At 53.7% G+C, this 15,972-nt stretch overlaps 6 protein-coding genes across 6 annotated transcripts; 2 read left to right on the top strand and 4 right to left on the bottom strand.

Moving 5' to 3' along the window:
- Nucleotides 1-2,232: 2,232 nt before the first annotated feature.
- Nucleotides 2,233-2,812, bottom strand: SCP_1102660 (60S acidic ribosomal protein P1-alpha 3; the record flags this gene model as incomplete). Its single annotated transcript, XM_027762701.1, has 4 exons — nt 2,233-2,253; nt 2,307-2,549; nt 2,612-2,677; nt 2,810-2,812. The coding sequence occupies 4 exons, from the start codon at nt 2,810-2,812 to the stop codon at nt 2,233-2,235; spliced, it is 333 nt and encodes a 110-aa protein (XP_027618502.1).
- A 998-nt stretch (nt 2,813-3,810) lies between these two features.
- SCP_1102650 (hypothetical protein) lies at nt 3,811-5,089 on the top strand (the record flags this gene model as incomplete). The annotated part of the gene is made up of 2 exons (XM_027762700.1): nt 3,811-4,013; nt 4,066-5,089. The coding sequence occupies 2 exons, from the start codon at nt 3,811-3,813 to the stop codon at nt 5,087-5,089; spliced, it is 1,227 nt and encodes a 408-aa protein (XP_027618501.1).
- Nucleotides 5,090-5,589: 500 nt separating this feature from the next.
- SCP_1102640 (hypothetical protein) lies at nt 5,590-7,383 on the bottom strand (the record flags this gene model as incomplete). Its single annotated transcript, XM_027762699.1, has 1 exon — nt 5,590-7,383. One exon carries the CDS (start codon nt 7,381-7,383, stop codon nt 5,590-5,592), a length of 1,794 nt encoding a protein of 597 aa, XP_027618500.1.
- Nucleotides 7,384-8,488: 1,105 nt separating this feature from the next.
- Nucleotides 8,489-9,700, top strand: SCP_1102630 (hypothetical protein; the record flags this gene model as incomplete). Its single annotated transcript, XM_027762698.1, has 1 exon — nt 8,489-9,700. The coding sequence occupies one exon, from the start codon at nt 8,489-8,491 to the stop codon at nt 9,698-9,700; it is 1,212 nt and encodes a 403-aa protein (XP_027618499.1).
- Nucleotides 9,701-12,366: 2,666 nt separating this feature from the next.
- Nucleotides 12,367-13,604, bottom strand: SCP_1102620 (Protein N-terminal and lysine N-methyltransferase EFM7; the record flags this gene model as incomplete). Its single annotated transcript, XM_027762697.1, has 7 exons — nt 12,367-12,450; nt 12,509-12,763; nt 12,823-12,936; nt 12,988-13,089; nt 13,150-13,282; nt 13,337-13,482; nt 13,554-13,604. 7 exons carry the CDS (start codon nt 13,602-13,604, stop codon nt 12,367-12,369), a joined length of 885 nt encoding a protein of 294 aa, XP_027618498.1.
- A 280-nt stretch (nt 13,605-13,884) lies between these two features.
- SCP_1102610 (hypothetical protein) lies at nt 13,885-15,845 on the bottom strand (the record flags this gene model as incomplete). Its single annotated transcript, XM_027762696.1, has 6 exons — nt 13,885-14,020; nt 14,074-14,237; nt 14,292-14,928; nt 14,978-15,003; nt 15,064-15,296; nt 15,581-15,845. 6 exons carry the CDS (start codon nt 15,843-15,845, stop codon nt 13,885-13,887), a joined length of 1,461 nt encoding a protein of 486 aa, XP_027618497.1.
- Between the last annotated feature and the right edge of the window lie 127 nt (nt 15,846-15,972).

Below are 15,972 nucleotides of genomic sequence, written 5' to 3'. Positions count from 1 at the left end.
ATCTCTTTGTTTCAGTTCCCAAACAAGTTGTTGCTGTTCTGCTCTTGTCTTGATGTTCTTGTTACTGTATAGTCTTCCCCTATTTTTACGATATTTGCTGTGCACACTACGGTAGCTCGGAGATGTTTGCTGTTAGATATGTTACTCCATTTTCAACACTGCAATCTGTAGAGCAGACATGAGAAAAAGAAACTAAAACAAGATGGTGTTATGTACACACCACACTGTGCATGCACCCACAAAGTGTATGTATGTATACTTTTTATAATTGAAACTTTCCAATTGAGATGCATGAAATCCTGAAATTACTGTATTATGGATATCACATCCACTAGTAAAGTGTATACTATTGGTATTCTGACAGCTCAGTGAGTCTGGCTCTCCAAGTCTTCTCTCTATGTGTGTGGACATGGAAGCGCCCAGTTGATTTACCCTTAAATCTTGTCTTAAGCTTCTGTCCCCTCTCAAAAAACTCAACTGTCACATATTCAGTATCTCCATCACTATGGGCACCTCACCTTGAAAGTTTGAGTCCATCAGTCGTTCAAGTTGATCATTTAATTCACAAATCTTACTCACACAATACGTGCTTTTGATGCATTATTTATATGGGTTTTGGTATATTCTACCACGAGAAGATTGTGGCACTCAATCACAATGACCTCTGGTTCTGCTGGATGTTCTCTCTGAATGTCTTCGCGGGCTTTGATGAACCATTCAATGTCGAGATTTTGTACAATTCTGTCAAAAGTGCCTCAGTAGGTGTTTATTTCTTATATAATAGGACAGAACTACATACCCAGCAATTGTGTACCTTGCTTCAAAATGTTGCCAGACTTTAGGTTCAGCCATTTTTAATGCAACTAAATATTCAAATTAGTAGATGCCTCTTGCTGATGATAATGTAACAGACATACAGTACTTTCAGACACCACCTGTAAATGACTGGATGAGTGGAATGAGCACAGCAAGGTTGTTAGGCTTGTGTACTTAAATAAACCTCAGTTTGTCCGGGCAAGATGCATCGCATGGGCATGTGCCAGTGCTGCGCAACATCTGTCGTGCCAAGTTGATGCTCTTTCACAGAATGTGCATCCTTCTGTGCAAAGCACAGCGAGAACCATGAAGCACTGACTCATACAGGTGACACTCAGTGAAAACGGGAAGTCAAAGTGTAGTCAGCCAAATTCGAAATTCTGGCAAATTTGACTATTCATGACTATTTGTATAATTTTCTTGTAGTACATAACCTCATATGGTTTAGATCATGTCTCTACAGCTATATTCCAACCTGAGTGCAAAAGAACCAACATATGAGCACCGGAATGCCATATATTATGAGACAATCAACTGTGTCAGACTTTCGCAGACTAGGATTTGACTGCATTTGATGACATAATTTCTTGGCAGGATCACTTTGGCGACTGAAATCGGACTTATCCTGACTTCTCTGTGACTACGGTGCCAAATTTCTGAACCTCGCTGACTGCAGCCTGACAATATTTAGACTTCACTTGACTTCCGGTTTTTACAGAGGGTGACATGGACGGCGTAGAAGCATCGTGCTCCGATGAGACGGCGGTCGATTATTCGGATCCGATCGGCGCCCAGTATGATCTTGCGTCACACCGTACCCTGCCGCGTGCGCATAAAGAATAACACGGGTCACACCGCGGTATACCATACAAGGTATGCGCGGGTACGGGTACGGTGTATAGAACTGGGAAGGGCGCAACAGCTGGCTCGCCCGGATGCTGGTGTGGACCTGGTCTTAAGGGACGGACCGCACGGACTCGCTTGACGAGGCGAAGAAGTACGTCAACGCCACGGTCACGTAGCTTTTCTACACGTCCAACTTGGTTCACGATCTCTAATCCCGCGGAGTTCACCGCCACGGGCGACTGCAAGCCGTTGGTGCTGAAGCGCGAAGTACGGGAACTCATCTCAATTTCATATTCACATTCGACGAGATGGTGACTCATCGATCATCCTCCACTCATTGTGCCCTCACATTGTCAATGTACAATGGGCCAAATTCATGTGGTTTCGCAATGTTTCTGTGGATGCGTACTAGAACGAAGAATGATGATGGTACAATGCAGTCGGGCCAGGAGAAGCTTGCATATTGTCGTGCAGAGAATGCAGAACGTTATGCAGAGATCAAATACATCTGACTTCCACCAAGGCAAAGCAATAATGTATACGACCGACCGACCGACACCGGCACAGCGATCAGTCGAAGAGACCGAAACCCTGCGCACACCATAAGCGAACTGCCTGAGGAAACACACGGAGTAAAAACGCACCATATCTTCGTCAGACTCCTCCTCTTTCTCCTCCTTCTCCTCCTCCTTCGGTGCCTCCGCTGCTGGCGCACCGCCAGCAGCAGCACCGGGCGCCGCACCAACCGCGGGCGCACCGCCGCCCGCGCCCACGTTCGAGAGCAGCTCCCTCACGTCCTTACCCTCTAGCGCCTTCGCAAGAAGGCTGGCCCAGATGGGCTCCAGTTCTACTGACGCCGCATTCGTTAGAGCGATGATTTTGTCTGACTGATGACCCCGGCGGCTGAAGGTGAGGCTTACGCCAATTATGTGAAGACGTTAGAACGCACGGTAATTTCGACGCCATCATCCGCGAGGATGAGGGCTGCGTATGTTGCTGCGAGTTCTAAGGAGGCCTGCGAACCGAGAAGATATTAGCGCACGCTACGTACATCTGACTCCTGCCGACGCCATCCACCGTTCTTCCAAACACATTCAACCACCGAATATCCACACAAGGATCCCAATCGACCAAAGACCGTACTCACCATTAGTATCGCCAAAAAATGGAGTGTGGACGACGGTGTCGGGGTGGTCAACGGTGCGGATAGTGAGTCCTTCTGGACTTCACGTGGGTTTCCTAACCGAGTCGCAATCTTCGGGAGATTCCGAAAGTGAACAGAGACAAAAAAAATTCATAGCCAACCCATGCGCATGCAGCTGGATCCAATCTCCTCCAAGAAAACAGAGCATTTTCTACCCGGAGAAGAAGTAAGCAGCTAGATGACGAAGGCGGTCTCCACGAAGGTTGTCCTCCCGGAAGAGCGCGTACACTGGTATGCACCTTCGACGGCTTTCCTCGATCAGAAACTTTGCTGACTTCTCCTTGTAATGTTTATCCGTGTAGAATACTCATGCTACTCTGGCAGTGCTCCCGAGTTTCCACTCACCGCATCATCCGCATCCTTGCAAATAATTTGAAATTGAGTTGCAGCACCGTCTACTCTGAACACTTCTCAGCTGCCATCCTCATGTCGGGCACGCAAATCTTCCACCATCATTAGCAGAAACCGGGTGCATATGGGGAGTCTGACTCAGGGTAAGTACTCGTCGCGCCCCGGCATCTTTCCTTCCTATCGCCAATCCCACAAGTCCCAGGATTTTTTTTCTGGTGTGGAATTACAGTACTAGGGGTTTCTGGCTTGCCTACCTGCTCTTAAGTACCGGCTGAAACATGGTTGGCATTCTGATTTTCCGGCGAGAGTCTGCGCGGTGGCAAGTTTCGCGAGCAAGGTCTCTCTGCTGGGAGGAGGCGGCGCTTCCCTCGTCTTCACATGACATCCCTTGCAGAGGAAGTGTTCAGGAGGGCTCCGCAAAGTCCGCTTATGGTCTACGCCGTCGGCATCGGCGATGGTCTCGATTTGATCTCACCGTTTGGAACGCTCGGGCAGCATGTGTATTGATAAGCATTGTCCGGTGTAACTTAAAGTGGTTGGGGGCATACTGACCTGACCTCCTCCAACCCGACATTCGAGAACTTCAATTCATAATGGTGTACTGGCTTCAAAACGAGCCGTGGAAAACGCTCTATACATCTTACGCCTCTGCGAAGTACTACCTGATCGATGCACCTTTACGTACCATCTTCTACGCGCCGTCCTTTCTCCGCCCTCGCCCTTCTTGGTCATTCCAGAAGTGTATGATCGTCCCACAGGCCAAGCAGTGGAGTGCGTTCGGGGACGTCGTAGAACAGTGCGTATGCTCTATTTGCTGTTGTCTCCACTACTTACGGTGGTTCGTGTAGTGTGGGTAACATCCGCACTTGGCCCACACACCGTGCTATTCCAGACGATGCAACCGTAGCGGGCGTGTGGGTCGATCCTGCACCCGCACTCCTTACAGAGGAGCTTCTCTCTTGGGCGCGCGCCGGATCCGTCGACCTCGTGCGCATTCCCGGTTACTGGATCACCACAGACGGCGCAGGCACGGACGCGCATGCAGCTCCAGGGGAGAAGGTGATCTACTACCTCCACGGGGGTGGCTACATCTCCGAGTCTGCCCATCCGTCCGAGTTCATGTCCACCATCCCGCGCGCCATACTCCGGCGCTCCCTCGCCTCTCGCGCCTTCTCGGTCGAATTCCGCTTGACCAACATGAATCCGCTCGTTCCGCCCGAGGAACGCAACCCCTTCCCAGCCGCGCTGCTCGACGCGCTCGCAGGCTACGCGTACCTCGTGGACACGCTCGGCTTCCGCCCTGAAGATATCATCGTGGTTGGCGACTCCGCAGGCGGGCATCTCGCGCTCTCCCTTGCGCGGTACATCGCCCAGAACACGGCGCACCTAAGGACCACCCTCGAGGCCTTCCGCCAGCGCGACAGCGCGGCACCGCCGGACTACCACCTGATTCTACTCTCACCGTGGGCGGACATGGGCATGTCGCACTACTACCACGGTGGGTCGGAGCGTGAGTTCTACTATGACTTCCTCGGGGACCCGCACGAGGGTCTGCTCGCGGAGGTGACGCGCGTGCTCACAGCACCGCTGGGTGCCGATGCGGTCGAGCATAACCCATACCTGTCCCCCGCGTCGCGCAATGTGCAGGCGTCGTTCTCGGGCTTCCCGCGCACGTTTATTGCGGTGGGGGACGCGGAGCGGCTGTATGACCAGGTGGTGACGCTGCGCGATAAGATCCGTGCGGATATCGGGGAGGAGAAAGTGGGGTGGTTCGTGGGTCGCGATGCGGTGCATGATTATCTGCTCTTCCCCTTCGAAGCCGAGCAGACGGCTGAGACGTTGAACGCGATTGAGAAGTGGCTGAAGGAGTGATCGCGGATGTGCATGGGGAAGGTGAGGAATCGTGAGATAATGAGGTTCGGAGCGATGTTGTTGATGCTTCGCTCACTACATAGATAGCACTCCAGATCAGCCTGTGCCGTTGCCCTCAACTTGATCGCAAGACCCATTGCGGCCCAGTTGTACTCTGGCATTCAAGCAACACAGAAAGCTTATTTGCTATCACCAAATGGCATTACTTGCGCTTACGATCCCCTGGCGATCTAGAGTGCTTTCAAATGTTGACGGTAGGCCGCTGCCTGCACATTCGTCTTAGTTATCGTTGCAGTTAAGTGTGATTCTTATTATTGTCTGAATCTATATACATCTAGCCTGTTGCACGCATATCTAAACTGCGGTCTCTAGAAGAAAAGGAGAACGTACCACGCGAATAGGGTTGGGCCATAGCACAGAAACATATCAAGGTCATGCACGGGAAGTCGAGCGAGTGTTCCAGGGAAAACAGCCAAATAATACGAATAAGATACACGGACTCAACAGCCATGATTATCCTCTTCTGTTTTGATGTTAATCAGAATTCGAGCGACGATCTCAGCCGTCTCTGCGACCTTGCTCCTCTCGGCCTCGAGGATCTTGGGCAGCTGTACGCTGAATTTGTCCGGGTGCCACTTGAGGAAATCGCTATTGAGGGTTTCCTTCCGCGTCTTGCCCGACGAGCGGAGAGGATGGAACAAGAATTCGCGAACGCGCTCCTCGGTGACGTCCGCGGGAGAGACGATGGGCACGAAGACTGGCCATGGCATCTCGAAGAAACGGATCGGACCGTTCATTTTGAAGTCTTGCTGCTTGAGCATGGCCCAACGCTCCTCGTAGAGCTTGAAGGCGTTGGCGGCGCGACCCCCCTCCTTCGCCTTAGCCTCCTCGCCCCTCCGGCGGATCTCCTCCTGGTGGCGGCGGGCCGCGTCCTTCTGCCGTTGCGCCTCCTCCAGCAGCCTCCGGCGGGTCTCCTCCTGTCGCTGGCGGGCCGCCTCTTTCTGCCTCTGCGCCTCTGCTTCCTGCCATCTCAAGGCCTCCTGGTCCCGTTGCCGCTGATCCATTTCTTTTCGCAGGTGCGCGAGCCGCTCCGCCTGCTCACGCATAAAGCGCAGGTGCTCCTGATGCTCCCACTCTCTGCGCTCTCGCTGTAGGCGTTTGTTTTCCTCGTCCTCTTGCCTCCGGCGTCGAATATCCTTGAGCATTTCCTCAACGCGCTCGCGCTCCCTGCGTTGTTTCTCGTCCGCCTCGGCCTTCCTCCTCAGCTCTGCCTCCATCAGCTCCGTCCGCTCACGTTCCAATTGGGCGTACTGCAGTTTGAAGAGGGGTATCTCCGCCCATACAGGCGTTGCCTGCCGTAACAGCTCCTCGCGCTCAGCCTTCTCCTCTTCCGCGCGCCGGATCATCTCTTCCTTCGCGAGACGGGCCTTCTCTTCCTCCGCGCGCCTTGCCGCCTCCTCCCAGAGCACCTGTGCCTGCTTGTCGTGCTTCTCGATCTTCTCAACGTGCCCTCGCATGTCCGCGGCGGCGCGCTCGACCTCTTCGCGGCCAGCGTCCACCTGGGAGCGTATCGCCTTCTGGATCGTCAGGTGCGAGAGCTGCTGGAGCAGCATACGGTCCTCCTTGTCGAGCGCACCCGCGGCGAGCATCTGCTGCGCGAGCGGGTTCGCCTCGAGCAGCGCGTTCACGTTCGCGGCCGCTTCGGCTTGGACGACTATTGGGTTGCGGTGGTGGACGACGCCCCGCCTGAGGCGGCGCGCGTCCCGCTCTTGTTCGCGGACGCGTTGCGGCCCCGTTCTAGGGCGGGCGGTGCCTGCGAGAGGGTTGGCAGCGGGAGGCTGCTGTTTGGTGCGCATCGTCCGGGGGAAGGGGAAGGGGATAGCGGGTGGGGTTGCGAACATGGGCTCCTTCTTCGCAAAGTATATAGCAGTAGGTGAGGGGCCGACTGGCGTGTGAGGCGTCGCGGGAGGCTCGTTGAAGACGCTCTTTGGGAACAGAGACGGTCCGTCGGTCTTTGGGACGGGACCGGGTCTGTTGACCTTCCTGGGCGTAATATAAATGGGCTTTGGCGTCGGGGTGGACGGGTCGTTGAAGTTTGTCTTCGGGTGCGACGGAGAGGCGGGGAAAGCTGTGAAGATGGGCGCGCGGTCACTGGGGAGCCCAGGCGACGCAGAGGCCTGGTTCGGCATACGCACATGCCTGAAAAGGCGAGGGCGCCGCTCCCGGACTGTCTTCTTCGACTTGGGGTAGGGACTGTGGTAGTTCCACTGCTTATGGGGGCCGGTGTTCCACATATCGCTAGTGACGATGGCGTTGGGTTGGGGCGTGGTTGATGGGATACGAGACGCGTCTTGAGGCTCTTGAGGCGGCGTGGCTTGAGGGGATATTCGCGACTGACGCGGAGACTTGCTGGCTGAGCGCGAACGAGGAAGCGTTGTAGAGAAGGGCGGAATGGCGTTGAGCTTTATAGGTGGCCGACTCCGAGTTGCGCGCGGCTCACGTGAGCGCAATATTGGGGTGCAAGCACCAGGCACTTTTGTCCAGCAATCGCCGTAAGCTCTCATTCAACGGTGGGACCCTTCTCAACATTGTTCAATTTTGCATCTTGCGCTTTGCTACAATATCGTGCTTCGCGGCCACGGGTCATCGCTAGTTTCGCTTCAGGTTTCCGGGCCTGCCACAGACAATCAATTGTGCAACCCTTCACCACAGCCACTCGCCGAGGACCTTGAGATGGCGATCGCTTCGACGTTGGATCTGTCATGGTTACCGCTGTGCACTAAGCAAACTGAACTAAACTCTTTCAGAAGCCAAGCACCTACATTTGTCAGAAACAAAATTACGTCAAACCTCCCAGCGGCTGTGCTAATCGAACAATAGATCTTCATCCCAACACGGTGAAACCAGAAGAAGGCACAAAGAACTCTAGGTAGTCGACAAGGTCAGGAAATTAAGCAACAAGTCTTGAGCCCCGTTCTGCAGGTGCTTGCAAGCGTGCCGGCGCAGACAGCGGTCACTGCAGCGGGAGCATGTGCGTACCCTCCCAAGCCCATACGCATTCGTGTTTGTGGTCTATTGTGGTGGCCACACGCGGGCGTCGAAACGCTGGGCTTCCCAATAAGGCAGGACTGTGACTGAATTGAGCCATTGTGCTTTGGCGATGCGGAGGAAAACACGAGGCCGCCACTCCAGCAGAAGCACGCAGCGCAACACAGAACCGCAGCACAAAGCAAACTCCGGACCCCAGATCCATGGCGACGTGGCCTTGCGTGCAACATATAAGGTCGGTGCAGTAACACCCAAGAACATCCCGCGACTTCCACAAATCCAGGCAGCAAGATTCCGGTTCGCTTTTCCTTCGTACATCGAGAGTAGCGTCGCTGATACCTGCTCATAGAAATGGCCCCTGCACACCGGTATTACTTGCGATCGAGCGCGGCTCGCGACCCCGCCTTGGCAGCGCGTATCGAAGAGTACGCGAGACTGCCGCTGTACAAGAACGCCATCATCAAACCGTCCGCCACTGGCAAGGGCGTGCACATACGTTGGCCAGACACCGACGCGGATATCGACATTCCTCCCCCGGCGAACGTCGCATGGAACTATAACAATTCGGTTCTTGAGATCGCCGGTGCACCGGTTCCTGCCCGGGAGGGCTCGCCAACCCTGTCGTCTCTGACGTCGCTGTCGTCAGATTCTGACGACTCTAGTTTGTCTCTGGGATCGACCCTGACCGAGCTCTCCGACACGGAGATGACCGTCGCAGAGGCCGACGTCGACATGGTTGACGTGCAACCCAGCACGCCCCCCCAAGCATTGTTCGACCCCGGCTCGGTTGTCCTCACACCACACAAGCGGCCATTACAGCGTGAGGAATGCATGGGTGCCAACCAGCCGTCCACGTCCTCGTGGAGTGGTAGCGACAGCGTCCACTCAATCCTAGGCTACGAACCCGTGGATGTTCACGGCTTAGAAGGAGGCTTAGCCATGGACAACCTCCGCCGGGCACTGGAGGCCGAACGGCAGAAGACCCGCAACGGGCTAGAAGAACGCTTGCGGCGCGGCGAGCTGTACACGCCCTACACTTGGGGGAACATACCTGTCCGGGACAGAGGCTCCACCGACATCGAATGGTACGGCGGCAGTCACGTCGCCAGCTGGGCCCCGCACTTGCCCCGGCCACTCGAGCACACCGACACAGTCATCTTTCAACCCGGTGAGCCCGTATTTTCCGCTGGCGGGTTCGACAAAGGCAAACGGCCAATAAAGCTCGAGCCTACAGAGCCTGACCTCCAACAGCTCGACATCGTCTCTGAGGAGGGCACGTTCGAATGGACAAACAGAACGGTGCGCCCGTCCTGCCTCCACACCCATAACGTCGGCGGGACGTGGGTGGAAGAGGGGACGACACCCATTGCCTACAACATGGCGCTCGCAGGGCTTTCCTCGTACGCAATTGAAGCCGCCTTGAAGGACCTGACGCCAGTTTCAGACTATGGCACGGAGTCGAGCGAAGACGATATTCTGACTGTGGCAGCTCTGCAGTACCATGCCTCGCAAGTGGCCTTGGAAATGTCGTTAGAAAGGGAACCTACGGAACCCCTGTTTTAGATCTCCCGGCGGGCGCATTGGCACAGTACACTAGCTAGAGTATTCGTTTTTCTTTTGTCTTTTTAGAATTTTTATACTGCGCTCCTATTTATGAATATGTGATAAAGAGATAGAATGCAAGGGTGAATCCTACCACTTTATTCAGCGCGGGGCGAGGATAGCGGTGAGAGAAAGAGCAGCGCGTTTCCTGCATCTCGACAACTGCATGCCATGGTAAGAAGCTTGCTATACCGTTCGTAGCCTTTAACATATGTTCTCCGTAAGACTATAGGAGTCCTGCATAGCTGACGCTTGTGCCACCAAGGAAGAGGTCAACAACGAAGACTCGGAGAACCAACGCAAGACTTTCTATTTGGTATCCTTCCTTTTATTCTCGTCGAGAGAAAGCCAGATACTTATTCTAGTCGTACTGCCCGCCGCCGAGAAGAGTGAGAGAAACACAGTTCAGGTTCACATTCGAAGTTCAACATGCGCGGAGTTGCGAATCTGATTAGATTAGCCAGACTAGCTCGCGGCGCCGGGGGCACATCATCCCGCGGCCGCTGGCTCAGCCCAGGAGTCCGGACTTCACTATATGAACTGAGCGCAGTGCTCAGCCTGATTTTTGAGGCGCATACCCGTTCAAAGTCTCACTCTGACTTGAAGAACCCTCCAGGGCTTAACGTCGGACACATTTGCACTAATATGACTTTAGGTGTATGTGATGCAAGATCTCCCCCATCCCGGTACTAGTTGTACGCGCTCTTCCAGTTCCAACTCTCAACTCTCGTGTTCATGCTGAGCGTCCTCGTCGGTAATCCAGAATCCAGCGATCCACGAGTGCTAATTTTCTTGTAGCGCCTCCCTCTTCGCCGCCGCCGGGGGAGCATTTCCTTCGTTTCCAATTTATGATTGTTACTGCTTGCAATGCCATCGTTCATACAGTTCAGGTCCACAATCGTCAACGAATCAAGCGCCAAGTTATTCACTGCCCACCGGCCGATTTATGCTAACTGCCTAGGTGCTGTCGACACGTGGAACACTGACTACACTCGCAATCTTCTCATCTCCCGAACATGGCCACTTCCGTATTTATCTGTGCTCCAGCATTCGGTATTTATTTTGCTGTAAACCCTCCCCCCCACACACACCCAAAGCAATGACGCTGACCACTGACTGTTTCCTTGATCGCGGCATTGGTAGTAATGTGGGAGGGACCACACCACTTAAAAGGACGGGTTATTTTTAAATGTGTTAGAGCCCCGTGAGCTTGGTGCGTCACCTACCAGTTTCCTGGTAATTCTGGGCTCGTTAAATCCGCATGTCGTCGTCGACCTTGGGCTGTGACCCCTTGTATTGAAACAAAGAGGGCGAGTCGCAGGTCGCAGGAACTGTTCGGCTCCGACGATGGGTCCCTTGCAAGTTAGTACAACGAGGAAGATGTTCTATAAGTCGGAATTCCCCCTCCAATTCCCCCTCAGCTTCAGACGTTAACATCGATATCGCAATGAATGAATCTGCGTCCTGCGAACCTTTTCCGTTCCCTGTAGATTTTTTTTGTTCTCGCTTTTGACCCACGACCAACCCAGGAAGCATCGCGGCCATACAAATATGTGTCTCACCGTTACTGCGTCCGCTTCTATTCTCCCATCAATGTGCTGGCAAGTGGGACATGGGCGCTTCAATTGCACCTTCGCCGGCATGTTTCATGTCTTGTAAACTGTAAGTACCAGGGCTGTCTGTGCCCTCATCTCCACTCATATTTCGCAAAGAGCCATGCTGTAAATTTCACGGTATGCAAACAATGTTGTGACTGGCGATCGCCTTCGCAATCCTCGGCACGGTTACCGAGTTTATGCTCGACTTCGTCCAAACTTTGTCGGTCCGGGTGCTTCGGCGTATGGACAAGAGGGAGCGTATTGTGCACGGCGACCTGTCGTGTGTGGACTACACCGTGAGCACCATTCGTTGTTTAATTGTAGGGTGAGCTGCTTTGGTTGCATCACTACGTATCAGGAGATTCTGATATTCTTGCTGCGAGAGAGAGGGCACCTTGCTGCATGCGGGGGTGATGGCCTGGTTAGCAGCAACATGATCGTGCCTTGTCAATGAACCTTTCCCATGATATGCACCCGGGAAGTGCTTGTTACTTAATACTTCTGCAGTGTGCAAGCAGAATCGAAAGTGGTCACATAATGCAATGACAAGCCGATCTTCTCAGCTTTGCGGGAAAACGTATGACGACTGTTGCCAAACACCAGAGACTGGGAACGGGAACCGGTGCGTTGTTCGTATAACTGGCATGACCCAATGTCTGAACGCAGCTTGTCCCGACTGTGGCGGCCTCAGGCCTCTCCTCATGTGGTTGCTTCCGTTTGGCCTGCATGATGCAGATATATGTGATATCGGGGGAAGAAAAAGACAGGACTAATAGCTGGTGTACAACTTGGTCTACTCCTCGCAAAAGGCATCCAGGCGACCCGATATCCCAGCTTATGCGAAGAGGATAGTGCGTCTTCTATCGAGCACGAGCTTTCGAATCGCCAATGGCCAAAGACCATCTCTGTTCGGCGCATCCGTGGTGCAGCGATGATGCAGTTTGGATCCGGAGAATCCGCGCGTCCACTGGCAATTTGCCTTCATGGACTGTGTTCGACTTGAAACCGCACCATAGTCGCGCCAGCAATCTATGCTTGCAGAGTGCGCGTCAAACGCCATCCATGAACCGTCGCGCGAACCTCTTCCTCTCCTGGGTCTTCCGGGAACATGGGCTGCGACATAACACTCATATCAGCGCACAGTTTACTTGAAGAGCGGGAAATGTCTTGCCTCGAACTTCTGTGTCAAGATCTCGTTGCAAAGCCACCCGCGATCGCGAGCCTCGTCGAAGAACTGCATGTCGCGGTGCGCGAGATGGGGACGATGGTGCGTGTAGAATACGAGGAGACACGGCTCCAGAGTTTTATTGGTTTTCTTTGCGGCATCGGGTGGTGTATGTGTGTGCAGCGCGCTGGGAGTATCGGGCGTTACAGATGACCGCGATCTTGATAATGCGTGTTCGCACGTCTGCAGCAAGGCGTTGTGCTGAAGTTCACGAATGTCGACGTTAGCAGCCAAAATGCGTTCTGTGCAGACGGGATTACCTGTGAGTGATTGAAGATGAGATCCGACATGATGATCAGGTCGAATCCCTCCGATCTAGAGGGGCCCTCCCGCCAATTGAGGAGGGGGTCTACGGAATGGCCCCAGATATATCCCTGTTCGCCATATGACAACCATGCCAACCTAGTAGAGAAACGAGAACTCACCTTCACGTGTACACGTTGTAAAAGCTCGGATGGAACGTTATTTTGAACATTGTAGGCCAGGTTTTCAAGAAGGGCGGTATCTGGATAGTCAGTCAACACGACCTGTGCGGCGGTGATATCATGAGATCAGCTCTGTTTCCAGCAGTCAAACAAACAACAAACCGTGCGAGCGCCATTCTTCGCTGCAACAAGCCCGGGGAGGCCTCCTCCTGCGCCCAATTCGAGCACCGAGCGGTCGCGGTACAGCTCAGAATGTATATCAAGATACGAGGCAAATGCACGAGAGGCGTTCCATCTAGTAGAAACGATCAGCATAGGATCCACATTATTCGGGATTGCTGAACTTCACAGATAATGACCCCAGAGGGGATGCGAGCCTACAAGCCTGATTTCTATCGTAGACCATGGACAGCCGCTGCTCGCCCATGGTGGCAGCTCCGCATCGCGCGTGTATAGAGTTACTGTAGGTTCCGGCGACGGCGGTCGCGGTGGTTCCTTGAGGTGAGTTTCCGAGAGGGCCCCGATATCGGTATGAGTGGGATCGCAGTGACAAGTCGAAAACTGACGGTAAATATGTCATCTAGTCCCAGAGTAGGTCCCCCTTCTGAGTCGAACATGATAGCAATTTACCGAAGAGAAGATGAGGGGAAAGGTCGGCCTGATTCATGAAGATCACAGTGACGCTGTACACGTGACCGAACGCAAAAGTCTATCCCCCCCCTCAGATTCACACTCTTGTCGGTTGGTCTCAGACTCTGTACTAGTATCTCTAGGTGTATCAACCATGGTAATTATAAGGTACCAGAACGTCCACGTTAATAAGTTACGAATCGTGATATGATCGCCGTCGAGGTTTTCCGCTGGTTCAATCTCTAGACCGAGAGCCATATCCGCTCTCTAATCATCAGCCTCCTCCGACAATGTCAGGCGCTGCTGGCAGAGCCGCGCCACCGCCGCACCGTCAATTGGGATCGCGTTGCTTTGGAAGCCCGGCGGATAGTTCACCGGCGGGACGTCGGGGCTGGTGAACGACCTGTGAATGTATGTCAGACAAATGAGTACATAGAGAGTGGGGAGTTAGCGCACTGGTCGTTCCAGAACCCGTAATGCACCATGCCCAATGCGCGGGTTGTGTACTCATAGTCGTGGGCGAATCCCTGTGGGAAGAAGAACTCTATGACGGTAGACCGCGGGGTCGGCCGCATCCACACAAGGGCCGTCAGGCCGTTGCCGTGCACACCCATCATGATCTGCGACGACATCAACGTTCCGGAGCAAATTAGTGACATGGAGTGAAAACCCACAGTGGTACGCCCCGCAAGCTGAAATTGCTCGATACGCGACAGCTTGTCCATGCTCACGACATTCACCTCGTACCCGTACGTGTCGCGCAGATTGTATAGCTCTTGCACAAGGCGCTCGTGGTGCTCCTGTATAAGCATACGTCTGCCCCATCCCTGTCGGGAGATATAGGTGATGACGGGGGTGCTCGTCACGCCCTGCACAGCAGCCCCATCGTAGCCTTCAAGACCGGCAAAGCGAACGACGTTATTTCTTATCGTGCTCCACCAGTTGACGCTGCCCGGAAGCGCGAACGCATTCGCCGCCGTGCGCTGCGTGCGCAGAAAGAACTCGCCGTACATTGCAGCTGCACGATCCGCAAGCACTGCGCGGTCGAACACGAACGCGCGGCCCATCTCCGCACGCTCCTTGAAGTCGTTCATAAACTCCATCGAGATGGAGGGAAATGCGCTTCGTAGGACCCATTGGTTCATGGCCGCATAGTCCCGCCAGTGCGCCGCATCGACGTGTGAGAAGAACATCCGCCGAGGAGTGGGCAGAGCCGTTTCTCCATTCGGGGCGATGGTCGGGTCAAGCGAGGAATACGTGCGCCAGAAACCGAAGAAAAGTTCGGCTGACCAGTGGTAATAATGGGTGACACTGAAATTATGTGAGATGAAGCAGATGATATAGACTTAAGAGGACGCACAATTGTAATGGGTCATTGGCGTACCACTACAGGCAGCGTGAATATGAGCAAACAGCTAACCATGATGTTAGGAAGGTAAAGCGTACTGTGACTCCATCAATACGCTCAGCATCTGGCCCAAATAATTGGGCTGCCTCATTCGTGCTAATGATTTGCATCTCCTTGTCAGTAGGCACGCGTTGTGCCTGTGCCTGTGCACCATTCGCGATGTTGATCGCGGTGGAGATCATGCGCGACCGGTCGGGGATACTTTCCGGTTGGTCGTTGACAATGTACACCGTGCCGTTCATCATGTATAACTTGTCAAAAATTGTCCAGCCTGGATCATCGAGGCGGTGAATGATGAGTATTCATGAAATTCCGGAATAGAGAAGAAAGAGGCGAAGAAATAGCGGTGGCAAGGTAGAGCACACAACGTGTGTATTCAGTAATATTAAACCTAGAGCGGTGAGCTAGTGCTACGCTCAGCAGTTCCAAAACTGCCCGGGAAACCGAAAGACTGTGCTAACTCAAGAAATGTCACGTGATTCCATCGGAGAAGCAGAGCATTTATGGCTTCCAAACGCCGCCTTCGAGACGAAGAAGAGAGAAAGGCAGACTCACCAGGGACATGTGCGACAATTTTTGTCTCTGGAACCTGACCTAGACCCCAGCTGAGGGGCTGATTTAGCGATTGCAGTGTATAATGTGTTGCAAGCGTCGGCAACTTTGCGTCATCGCTATCCTCTTCTCCATTGAAGATATATGGTCGCTTGAGCCCAGCAATACTACTTTGCCTTGTAGTGAAGGTCGTCGAGAAGAATAGCAAGGAGATAAGGAGCACCCCGAGAAGAACGACCTCCCGAGAGGTGGGATTGAAAGGCGGCATTGTCAGACCAGTCCGGAGAGCATACAGGTTACCTCGTCACCAGTGATCTTCGGATATTGTTCCCAGTGGGGGAGAGCCCGATGTTGCAGTCACAACCCTCGAGACACTGACGACTTGCTGTCGAGGT

Source organism: Sparassis crispa, assembly GCF_003851025.1.
Source record: "Sparassis crispa DNA, contig_000011F, whole genome shotgun sequence".
Taxonomy (NCBI): Eukaryota; Fungi; Basidiomycota; class Agaricomycetes; order Polyporales; family Sparassidaceae; genus Sparassis; species Sparassis crispa.
Note: the sequence above shows the minus strand (reverse complement) of the source record. Positions and strands in the feature narration are given on the sequence as shown.